The 12,752-nt window shown below is 41.6% G+C and overlaps 1 protein-coding gene across 1 annotated transcript in view; it reads right to left on the reverse strand.

Moving 5' to 3' along the window:
- Positions 1-1,610: 1,610 nt before the first annotated feature.
- The window catches only part of LOC133340412 (uncharacterized), a 29,990-nt gene continuing 18,848 nt past the window's right edge, over positions 1,611-12,752 (reverse strand). Inside the window, exons 5-14 of the mRNA XM_061548609.1 lie at positions 12,153-12,265; positions 11,199-11,267; positions 9,069-9,238; positions 7,716-7,851; positions 6,920-7,066; positions 6,234-6,329; positions 5,849-5,983; positions 5,160-5,271; positions 4,046-4,203; positions 1,611-2,710 (exon numbers count right to left, since the gene is read on the reverse strand). Of these exons, the coding sequence (XP_061404593.1) occupies positions 2,612-2,710; positions 4,046-4,203; positions 5,160-5,271; positions 5,849-5,983; positions 6,234-6,329; positions 6,920-7,066; positions 7,716-7,851; positions 9,069-9,238; positions 11,199-11,267; positions 12,153-12,265 (1,235 nt within the window). The 3' untranslated portion in view covers positions 1,611-2,611. The remainder of the gene's footprint in view (positions 2,711-4,045; positions 4,204-5,159; positions 5,272-5,848; positions 5,984-6,233; positions 6,330-6,919; positions 7,067-7,715; positions 7,852-9,068; positions 9,239-11,198; positions 11,268-12,152; positions 12,266-12,752) is intronic.

Raw genomic sequence — 12,752 nt, forward strand, 5'->3', positions numbered from 1 at the left:
TTTAAAAAATGCTCCATCTTTACAGAAGCGATTAGTGTTAACACATGTAACACCGTGCATGACGATTGGTAGCTTATGCAATGTGTAATTCCCGCCTATTATTTTAGTGCAGTATTTATAAATAAATGACCCTTCATAATCCTTAAATTTCTGAGATAAATGTTGAGTTGTATCCAACTATCTGTGTCCCTCTTTGCACATTGTGCAACACGCATGGTATTGTGTTCAATCGTGAGATTTCAGCAAGGGGTGCCTATTACACAATTTCCAGTGGCATGTAGTCGTTGGTTACGTAGGTCCTGTTACTTACAATGTACAGGACTGCACTTTGTATTCCAAAAGGGTTCTAATGTTATGCAGTGTAATTAAACAGTAACGTATCGATACATTGTTTCTATATTCTTGGGTCTTTCGGTAAAATCACGTAGATAGGTTTAAAGAAAAGAATAAAAAATAACAGAAAACTCAAGTTTTTTTATTTTTTCCTGTTGACGATTGCTTGTGTTGCGATCGAAACGTCGTAGTTTTTGGTTATTTTCTTTGAACCTATCTACGCGACTTTACCGAAAGACCCAAGAATATGAATTCCTGCAGTCACGAAAGCTGTGTCAACATTGTTTGTCGTCTATTAAGACCCTAGTTTACGTCACCTGCGATTGTGTAACAAATCATTAACTATAATTATCGTCGTATTTCAGAAGCTGAGCTGGGTTGAGCATGGTTAGTACGTGGATGGCAGATTGAATGCCAGGTGTTGTCAGCTGTGACTGAAAGATCACCAGATGGCAGCATAACAAGTTGAAACCATCTTTACAATCTTTGAGTGTCATCCCCCTCTGGGTACTTCAGTTTCCTCTCACATGCCACCGAGTAATGGAACTGGCCAAACATCCCAAAGCATGATCGTCCAAAAATGGCCTTGAGACTTGAGGCTTTTGTGAATGGGAATTGTTAGGTAAAGTACATTCATTGAGCTTTTTGAAGGCCGAGCCAGTACCCACCAGCAATAATCAATGTATCTTCCCTGGGTGTTACGACTCATGCATAGAAATGTGTTCACTGGTCACCGATCAAAAACCAGACTAAATAGTACACCACTGCCCACTTCCATCATGCCCTGGTATTTCAGATATTCATCAGGATACTCCTGAAGCTGTTCACCAACTAGCCAAGGACCCAACACACCAAGTCTCATTAAGTTATTTGGCAAATTACTATCACTTGCTTGGAGGGGGCAAAGATGGCAAAATAATCATTTTGGTAAATTTGGATTCCGATGCCAGTACACAATGGTCTACTATTGTGAAGGACAGATGACAGATGCTCCACATGGGAGCTTGCAGCATTCTGCCACTCGTCATGGCTGGAGACCACACATCCAGCACGCATCTTTCCACAGCAGTTGGCAGAATCTGGCCGAACTTCATGGCCGTTTGCGGCATTTCGATGCTTTAAACAATCTCCACATTGGCCTGCAGCCTTACCAGCTGAATGCCCATTCAGCCATGCGGATTCATTCAGCAACTCGCCAGTCCTCAGTGCAACGGTCGAGTGTTGGACTGAAGAAAAAAAATCTTAAATGCAGCACTCAAGTACGAAATTATCTACCAAAACATTTTATTTTTCATATTCAAGCACATTTCAAAAATCTCACAAAACTGTTATACATTTCAGTTTCCACAGATGGCACACATCCACTGTCAAATGCCCAGGCTTAACCCAATATGCACCTCTCAACCCGATTTGCAAACGCCACATTTCTTACAAGCAGCACTACACCTCCTTAAGAAAAAAAATAAACAATACATGATTTTTGTTAAAGATTGCCATCAAGCAATTTAAAACTATGTAACATTTACAGATTTAATAAAATGCAAAGCACTCAAATAAACACATATGGCAGTAATGCGTATCTATAAAACAAAGTGACCATGATTTAGCACTCCATCCAGCACTTGTTAAAAATTCTAAAATGTAGATTCATTGTGCATGTTGATTCATATTAACTTAATATTAAAGAGCCACGTATACATTAGATTTACTTAAATTCATGAAATATCCCCAAACTGTTGAATATGCAGCAATTCCCCACATACAAGCCTGAAAGTATTTTACAACCTTCAATAAAATAAAATACTGAACTTTAAAATAAAACTTGTCTTGGGTATGTTTAATTCAACAGATTATCAGTGCTTTCAACATGTGCTTCGACGAAACATGTACGTGTATACAAAGCTATTCTATTTTCCCTTTGATCATACAAAGAAAATGTATTGACAATCAAAATCAATGCTGGTATGTACATTTAATCTTGAAACATGTCATCACGGTATCTAGCATGTTGAATTTTGACAGACCATACATATTGCTTTACATTTTTTCATTTCTTACAATATAGTTTAGTAGTTGAAAATAATCTATGGTATCATGCACTGTGATGTGCCTTGAAATAAACACGCACATCCACAACCATCCAAGAGGATTTTACTTTACCTTAGTGTGATACAAAAATAATACTGGTTGTTAGCTATGGACAAGGCTGTTGTGGGAGACCATTTTATTTTCCAGTTGTCCAAGACTTCCTCGAAGCTCACAATGGGAGGAGGAGGCATCACTTCTTGTTGCTGTTGGGCGGAGTTAGAAGCATGCACGGTGTTGGAGATTCCTGCGATGATCTGCTCAACTCGAGCTGCAGGGCCTGTGCTCTTTCCTACAGCACATGTGGTGTGAAACGGACGGTACAATTTTATGTTTTGAAAATGAGTCACCGATAAAGAATGGAAACATTTTGCACTTGAGCATTCTCTAGTTACTGCAATATAGTACTATAATTGAAAGTCTATATACAATTTAGAGCAATAGATCAACTATTGCACGAAGGACCCTTGTAAATTGGGGCTCTATAAAGACAAATGCACGATTATTTTGCAAGAAAGGTATACAGAAAATCTACACAATTGGGGTTATTACCAGTAACCACATTGCAAAAACTGGTATAAAACCAGTAACCAGTTTACCGCACGCAGAAATGTGGAACAAACAAACTTACCCTGTGTTTGTCTGTCACCGTATATCTTTTTTAAATCATGTGCTATGAAGGGCCATTGGCCAAACGTTGCCCATTTCTGTACATATTTTCTTAAAAGTCCAGTGTTATTGACGAATGGAGCTGTTTGAGTGTAATGGTTAACACAATTGACTTGCAGACTTCAGGTGAACTACTCTTAGCCACAGTAATGTGGGAGACCAATTTTACTCTTATGAATTTGCCACACCACTTCGCTCATCAATCAAAACAAAAATCACAGATAAATAATCTGAGTAATGATGCGTTGTGCACACCAGGAAAGGGATCAGACAATAGCCATGGATAAACCACAGATATTTGCTGTCATTTAGCAGGCATTGACACTTATTCGTGAAAAATCGTGGATAAGTGAAGGTGCATTTCAGTATCTGTGGGGGGTATCGGTCTGAAGAGCAGAGGTGTTCGTGAACACTCGTACTGACAAACGTCTGACATGTGTCTGTGCTTCAGTCGCTCTCCATCTCCTGTATTTGTACTATACCTTCCCCTGTCAATATCTCCATATGTATCCGTTCATTACTATGTGTACCATGTAATGAACGAGTGAAGGGAATACATCGATACAGAATCCGGCACGAGAATACATTTTGGTGCCTTCATTCCTAACATTTCACAACAATGGTTGCTGGTTTTCAAGACATTTGGAACTGGTGTAATTAATGGTACCAACGGTTACTGGATTAGCAGTTGTCGTATAACAATCCAAAGAAAGCCCAAGTCATAAGGTCTTCTTTTCAGAATCCTGTAATAGTAATAAGTTGTCAAAATTCTATGTGAGTGAAGATGGAATATTTCACAATGCTTGTGGCCCATGTATCCAGCAGACTGAAAAGACAAAACTCAGAAATCTAGATTGCCTGTCTGCACAACAGACAGGCAACCTCCAAGATGTGACCTCGCAGTATCTAACCATTAGACAGAGAAAAAAATGAGACATGGGTGTATGCGGGGTCCCACCAGCAGCAGCATGCTGACAGAGTGCGTCTGGATGTTGTGTTGGTCCTCCTCTGGCACGTTCTTGAAACTCTTGAGCGTTGCCCGTGGAGACTCGCGCATCACCATGGCGAACGGCAGCGTCCACCGTACACACTCCTCCATCTCGTCCCAACGCAGCCCTGGGTCATAAGCGCAATGCATTTACGCTACTGTGGGCACGCGATGGTGCACCAATTGCGATGCTCACACGCTTATACTTGTGAGTGTAAGAAATTATCACTTTCATTTGTTTACAAGTACAGTCTTTTGATGGCATCCATGGGGTTATTTCAGCAAAAATCACCATGCTGGGCAGGGTGGGTTGCAAGTGAGAATCGTAGACATGTGAGTAGAGAATCACAGAAAAACAAATAGATTTTTCCACACGGACCTCTGCTGCCCACCACGTGCATTTCCATTTTGTCATACGCGGATACCCATCCAAGTACTATATAGGATCTACTCCATTTAGCATTCCGGGTCTTTTAGCCAAAAGCTCAATTGAATATGTAATTAATTTACTTGCTTATTGCAACTGTGAGAGGTGTTTATCACCAATGTAAAAAATACCGTCAAATATAAAGAACCCAAATGACAATTCATTGTGACGAATGGCAATCTGGCTGTATAGTACACTCATACACACCCATTAACATGTCACTGAGATTACACTTCCAATCGTATTGGTGTTTACATTTAAACAGAATTTAACATTTGCTATTCAAATCTCTTTTATAAAAAAACCTTCCTGAGGAACACATTTAAGATACGGTGTCATCAATTTAGATCAGTGTCATCATTAATTAAAGGAGGCTGAAATAATAACATATTTTATAGGCATAAGAATCCACTTGTAGAAGGAATAATTCTTCATATGCCAAATAGGTTAACACACATAGCTTTCCTTAATTTCCATACCATCTCCACGCCAAAAATAAACATAATTATATCCGAGCCATGGATATAGCGTTCTCAAAAAAAGGTATTTGGCAGCATAACCAAGTCTACCACTCAGAAATATGGTAAGAAATGACAATAACTTTATTGACACTGTTCAAATATACTTTAAAATATGCAGTGTGATGCTATCACATACCCGAAACTTTCTGCACTAGCTCCTGGCATGAGAAATGAAAGAGCACGGATGCAGCCAGGACACTATAGGAGAACTCCAGGCAACCCACATCCAGTATGCACAGGTCCAGCAGCTGGGATAAACACAAACCACAATGTAATTTCATTTCATTGACATTGGTGCTCCAGATAAGCAACGAAAAGGGAAATCTGCATCAACTAATTGAAATTACATTACAATAAAATGTAAAGCATAATAATACAACAAAAAGCAATGTTGATGCACAGCTTGAGTATGTATGAGAAAGACTAGGTACCGTCTTTAGTGTAAGACCAGTGCTTTAAATTCAAAAGCAACAATTCAATTAAAATGTAAGGTTCCAGTTAATGCATATGGCAGAGCATTAAAGACTGTACACTACTTATGAAAATGACTCGTGACTTTAAAGCATAATTGCCTTCTTAAAATACATCTTAAGGTGTAAAAATTTAAGCTAAACTACTCCAAAACCTTATCTGGAACGTTGGGTACATATGCATTAAAACCATCGATGTCAAGTTTCTCAAATACAGCCAACATCCCTTGAGCAAGCATATACACGAGATGGCATTTATGCTGAACTTCTTTCACGCTGCACGTAGCCAACCGTGCCAATCGGAGGTGCGGAAAAATCAGGTGTGGGCATTGAGGCAGGCAGCTTCAGTTCAGACCTGGGCTTTCTGTACAAAATCTTCCCGTGAGAACTGTGGTTCGAGGAGGTGTTGGTCATCAGCGATTGTGGCCACTTGCATGTAGAAGTTGAGCCAGAAATTTAAAGTAATGGGACACAAATTCCACTGCAATGCCTGCGGATATAAAGAGCAAAACATTTCAGGCAATACATTCAGGTGCTTGATTAACAGAAAAAAAATCACCCTAAATGCAAACATTCGTATCACAACCATGTAAGTTTAGCAAGATTGACCCTGGTTATTACTTGGATGAGAGACTGCCTGGTAAACCAGGTGCAGACCACAGGGTTGCTAAGAGATGGCAGTACTGCAGTGGATTTTTAATCCATCCCTGCCGAGCTCTCATCCCCTCTTCATCAGTTACCTTCAGCAGGTGAAGCTCCATAAGGATAATTTCATCTTCGCTGCAGGCGCCGTCTGTTATATAGGAAAATTCCACCAACTTGGGTGGATACATTTCCTACAGGGAAACATGTGTGTGCAGATATAGAACATTGCATTTACATAAATGGTATGAATACAGGGCGATCCATTTATTGAGATACCACACGGATTTCTAATAACTCCCTTCTCAATAGTTGATTTAATAATCTGAAAGCGATGGCTCCCCATCTTACTAAGGAGTGTTAAAATATGTTACAAGTATATTTATATTGGCGGGAGACAGAGGCTGTGAAATAAAACGTTTATATAATTTGGCCATTATTTAAGAGCGGTATTTATAAGTGGATCACCTTCTATTACACATTTCTGTACAGCATGTCCTTGCTTAATGCATGTTCACACGACACGTTTTTGCTATAATACAAGAGAACACTTTTCGCACAATGCGAAAATGTGCCTGTTACAACATGGTTTCTGAACGGTCGACGACTAACTACTTTTTGGAGCTGTGAGGCTGAGCGGTGCGGGAATTCGGGGTATACTCATGGAACGATACAGTAGACTGCGTACCCTCATTTCAGTTGTCCTGCCATCTTACTTAGCTAATATAAAATGTGAACCGTATGCTTCTTGACCAACCAAATAAAAAGCAACACGAATAGCTACCTCAGCCTTGGCCGCGATGAACAGAGCGGTTATGCCGATGAGCTGAAGCCGAGACTTTCCGACATCGTTCTGGGTGGACATGTAACGGTCGATGAAGTCCTGTGCCAGGTAGAAGGTCTCCCTGTGCATCTTGTACTCCTCGCACACCTTCACCAACACAAGACCCGTTTAACGGCACTCCATATATATACAGGCATTACGCCCAGAACGCACGAGTTTCTGAAAACTAGAATATAAATCGAAAGTACTTGAATCGAAGCAAAAAGATTGGATTGGAAATTAGAAACAGGTATCGCCAGACCGAAAATATTCCCTTAGAAACCATTTAGTGGGGCCGAAATGTTTGCAGTGATGGATAAGTATCATTTATAGGCCCTTTCAAATGGGTTAGCTTTATCTGCATGCAAACCATATAAAATAAAGTGGGGGGCTGAATACAGCCCGTGGGATATAAGTTTCCCTCGCCTGATATATACAAACTATACCTGGTAGTGGGGAACCACCCATTCAGCTCTTGTGAGAAGTAGGCAACTTGCAACTAACACTAAGGTTCTAGGGCAAGAGGAAGACCACGATCCAACTGGATGTCAAACATTCAACGTTTAATGGGATGGCAACTAGGTCAGTTGAAAGATGCAGTTGACGGGACAGTAGTGCAAAAGGTATTGCAAAGCGAGATATTCATCAAGTCATGACCCAACCGCCAACAAGGCCAAGGGACTAAAATAATAAGAACTGATACCGACCTATTGCTCTGGTGAATGCGTTGAGGAGACAGAGCTTGCAGTACCCTCACCTCAGTCAGCCAGTCCAGGAGGATGGCTCGCATCTTTGGTTCCAGCGACAGATGGTGTTTGAAAAAATCTCTGTCCCGTACGTACAGTTGCTCTCTCCCCAGGAGACTCGACCAAATCTCCCCACCATTGACCATGCTGAGGAAATGCAAAAAGATGTTAACACCAATTTTGCTACTCCAATTTTCTATGACTCCCATACCCTAGCCATCTGTTCTGTCGATTCCATACCCTGCTTCAAGTAAAAAATAATAATTGGGATGTGATACGTCTCAAAGAGCAATGCAGAAGCGATATAAATCCAGGTTCGATAGTATTATATATTAATTAAAGTCACTATCTATAAATGCTTGCCCTTATCTTAAGAGTAGCCTGTGAGCAGCAGGTTTTATGGGTCAGGACAGCTGCATAATATTAATGCCATTTATTTATCCAGAAAAGTCTCACCTGGGAATCAGACTCTTTTTCAGTGGCAATTCCATTATTATTGTTTTAAATGCAGATGAAATCGGAGTACATGGGGAAAGCCCCATCATGCAAGGGGCTAACACACCAAGGTCCATATGGGTTCACAACCTATTTACTGTGCTGTCATCTCATGCCATTCACAGCTCAATTCCGCACGATTCACAAACCTTTGCCTGCACAAAGTTCTGGGATTACGGACGTGGTGCCAACGTGGCTGATATAACTGTTACAATGCGCCAATGTTTTCTCCTACAGTTACAGCATCCACACTGGGGTACAGATTTCTATATTTAGAACCTTCTCCACTTATCTCTCATTAGATAGTGCACATGGTTTGGCAACTGCTCAGCAATGAAGATGGACTACTGGCAATTTAAGCAACATTATGGGGACCTCATTTGCCAGTAAAAATATGATAATTGGTTCTTTACCCTTCCATCTGGCAACAAAACTGACACCTTTTTGCAAGGAGTCATGTTTGCATAGACCGCAATACCTGCAGTCATAATACAAACAAAAGAACATAACTCTGATAATGTGCACTGTCCTTGAAGTTGATTGGTCCACACCCGAGACAGCTTTCCTTAGAGCCTAGTCTCATATGGGTTGGACCAGATGACGTCCAACCCATATGAGACTAGGCTCTAAGGAAAGCTGTCTCGGGTGTGGACCAATCAACTTCAAGGACAGTGCACATTATCAGAGTTATGTTCTTTTGTTTGTATTATGACTGCAGGTATTGCGGTCTATGCAAACATGACTCCTTGCAAAAAGGTGTCAGTTTTGTTGCCAGATAGAAGGGTAAAGAACCAATTATCTTAAGCAACATTGACAAACATATACGGTCTACGCAAGGGGTCGCAGACATTTGGAGTGAGGAGCTCTACCTGAGGATGAGCTGCGGACACGGCCTGCTGGAGGTTAGGAAGAGGTTTGCGAGGCGGCACTGGTCAAAGCGCGTGCCGGCCGGAGGAGTACAGTCCTCGTTCTCTTTTTGTGGCGTCAGCACAAGGCGGCAGACTCCAGGGTTGGCCGAGACCGCACCATCCCAGCATGCCTGAGCAGCACAGAGAGGCATGTATGAAAAACAACAAACACAGCCATGGAGCAGTGGAGATTTTTGAATTTGTGCCGTTTAACTCTTAGTATAACCCAAAAGCATATCGGAGGGCTACAGGCATGTTGTTGAAGTTCTCTAATTTACGGACAAATAACTCAACTCCGCTATAAACAACCACTTAAATTTAGACTAATTTGTTCGCAAAATGTTCGCATAGCTAGCGGAGACCGATCCAGCGTATGCATTCCGTGTTGGCAGGGCGAGTACGGGAGCCAACAGCCATTAGTTTACCAGTGTTCCTGGACTGCGTGCTCACGTATTTCATATTGTGGGGGAGGACAGCCTCGATGTGGCACTAATGAGTGGGAGAGGCAGCACCAATTAATTTCAGACGCTGAAGACAGGCAGTGGTTCTTAAATGGTGTGATTTTGATGTTTTATTACTTTAAAATCATAATTCGTATTTCGCGTGAAAAAAAGTTGTTCAAGAATGGAAAATTTAGGGGCTGAAATATAACTCAAGATTTTTTACATGGGAGTCAATGGGAAAACGACAATCGTTTAACGAGTTTTCGCTTACCGAGACATTTTCACGGAACGTATCTCGCTCGCTGAGACACGCCTGTATCGAAGAATGGATTCTTCCTATTTTCCACACTTTTGTAGATAAAGGAGGAATGACCCAGAATTTGTGGCAATGTCATCCTATTCACGTGGCGGGGCAGTGGGTGAGCGTACTCAGCTATTAAGCTGGTAAGACAAGTTAGATTACTGGTCTCGGAAAAACATAATTAAAGAGTGACATCTGAACTGGTCCTGGCACCGCCTGCAAAGCAACCCAGTGAACGACGTGAAGAATGAATAAACAACCAATGACTGGCACGGCCATCAATTATGAGACTGACAAAGTGATGTGAATTCAAATAAATGTTGAAGTGGTATCCCACAAGAGATTAATTAATTCTATTTGCATTATTGCAAGATAGCGATAGTAAATCAATCCTATTATCCATGGAGAACTATGCAAATATCTCGAATTATTTTTACACATAGGCACAGAGAAAAAAATACGATCCACTACCAGTGTCCCCCCATGTCGAAGGCGATAATCGGAGTTTCACTGCAGAATAATGGCGTTTAAAATAACAATGAGTTAGTCATACGAGAGTCTAATTGCTTAAACAGGAGGCCCAACTGCAAGCCACTGCGCACACCTGTTCTGCTTCATTGTGATGTTAGTAGGGCAAACACATGTCGGCACACATGCCTACAGGGCAGTCCAGTCCATTATTCATTAGTCATGCTTTCAACCCCCTCCTCTCAAGTTGTTAAGCACTGTATAGTTGTAAAACAAAAATAGGGTCCCATCCATTATTTTTTTCAACACCAACAGCACATGGAATATTACCGCAATGTACTGTGGTAGTTTACTTTGAAATCATAATGATCAATAATCAAGAGGTGTAGCAAAATAAGTAAAGCTTTCTAAATTATAGAATCAGCAGTCATTTCACATAACAAATTAATCATATTAAAACTGTCCAGGAAACAGGATGTGTGCTTTTACTTAAGTGGAATTATCCACAGCTCTCAAAACTTCAAGACACAAAAACGTTAGCATCGCTTTATGTGTTTAACTTCTTTCGCACCGTACATAGCCAACCATGCTAATCGGACATATATATAAAAACGCATAGTAATGTCCCCAGTACTACAGCACATTTCAGACGTATACCCTGCCTTCACTAACCTGCATTGACCAGTGCGAAGTATGGTCATATAACCCCCATGGTACATGGACATTGACAACATAGTTTATATGCGTGCAGAAATATAGTATACATCATTGGCTGTATTTGAAATTAATTTGCTTTGGGAAAGATAAACCAAATAGTGAAACAATATGCAACTCCACAAAGACTGAGAACAAGACACATCAAACACCATGCATTTTCACCTGCATTTCCAGGGACTTCACTTCATCATGGTCCTGTTGAGTGTGCTGTGTCCTGTGATTTGGAGGGGTCTGCAAAAGATACCATGTGGTCACATTACATACTCCAACACATGGGATGCTGTCGTGGTGTAATGGTTCGTACATTGGGACTTGCACGGTGCAGCAGTTGAAACTATGGGCAAGTTTTTTTTATATCTCACCCAGCAGAATAAATGAGTCGATGGAATCAGCAGGTCGCGCATGGTGCGGGCAAGTGTGGGCAACCCCCACTTCTTTCAAAGAATCCACCAGCATGGAAGTGGAGGCCAAAAAACTCTAGAGCACCCACTAAGTGTAGAGGCCCTTCCACCAGCAGTGGTGTGGGAAAGATATTGCATGGCTGCACGTTTATCTTTTTTACAGAACATAAGCCAATACAGTACTGTACACCTTTATCTGCAGCCCTTTGTCAATCCACAGCAAGATGAGGGCGTCTCCACACCATGCGGGTAGCTTGGGTTGTTTGACCATACCTCACCACATAGTGGCAACCAAGTTGATGAAGGCTGGGAGCATAGACAGACGTTGGGACATATACGTATAACAATACAGTACTGTCCCCCAAAAAATGCCAGTATAATACATAGCTCAGCTTTAAGAGCAGTAAGTTCCCAATTGTGATATCACAAGTTCTAATCAAAAAGGCAAGCTCACTCAATGCGATCACCATCCCTTGGTAGCCGATAAAATGGAAGTTCCTGAGGTGCATGGTGATATGGCTCAAAAATAGTAATTCTCGTTTGGCGAGACTGATTTGAGCCAGAGTAATATGTAATGGTCAGTCTGATTGAGATAAAAGCTCGGTATGGCATACACACACACACTCTTGGTCATATTACAAAGTTTTAAAAATAATAACTGATGTAAATATTGGGAGGGAAATGGCGAGTAGTGTTACATTTTAGCGCCACTCACTTTCCTCCTCCTCGCACGCAAAATGAAGGGCCCACTCTCTTCGGTCTTCTGTCTCTTGGCTTTCATCGGATCTTCTCCGACTTGCAAGCAGACGTGCATACTCAGATTGCTACCTGTACATTAAAAGAGACACAAGCAGAAATATTACCCCAATTGTTATGACGGCTCTGTATCGCAATAGTATTATTATACGCTCAGTAAAACTCGCTCCCGTGTCTCTCTCTCTCCCCTTCCTCATCCGAGTTCGGAAAATGTCGCCACACTTTTTTTTCCTCCGAGCGAATTCTCGGAGCAACCCGCGGAGTGCAAATCCCTCACCGCCCATCGCACACACACACAGACAGACAATTGGCGAGCACGACCCCCTCATCAGTAGTTGGGTATATTACACATCCGTGAGGGGGTATGCAACCCTACAGAGTTATGATGATACTTTAATGCGCACACAGCGCCCAGCGTCTGGAAGGCCACGGGGCTCCACACGTCACCAGGCCGCGAGGCCGCGCTCCCACTCCACAAGTCGACAACTTCACATTAAAATAACATCGACGAATGCCACAAACTACAACGGGGGCAGACGAAGCCCCGATGCTGCTACAG

This window comes from Lethenteron reissneri, chromosome 9 (genome assembly GCF_015708825.2).
Source record: "Lethenteron reissneri isolate LAM-NWPU_2019-01 chromosome 9, ASM1570882v1, whole genome shotgun sequence".
Classification (NCBI taxonomy): Eukaryota; Metazoa; Chordata; class Hyperoartia; order Petromyzontiformes; family Petromyzontidae; genus Lethenteron; species Lethenteron reissneri.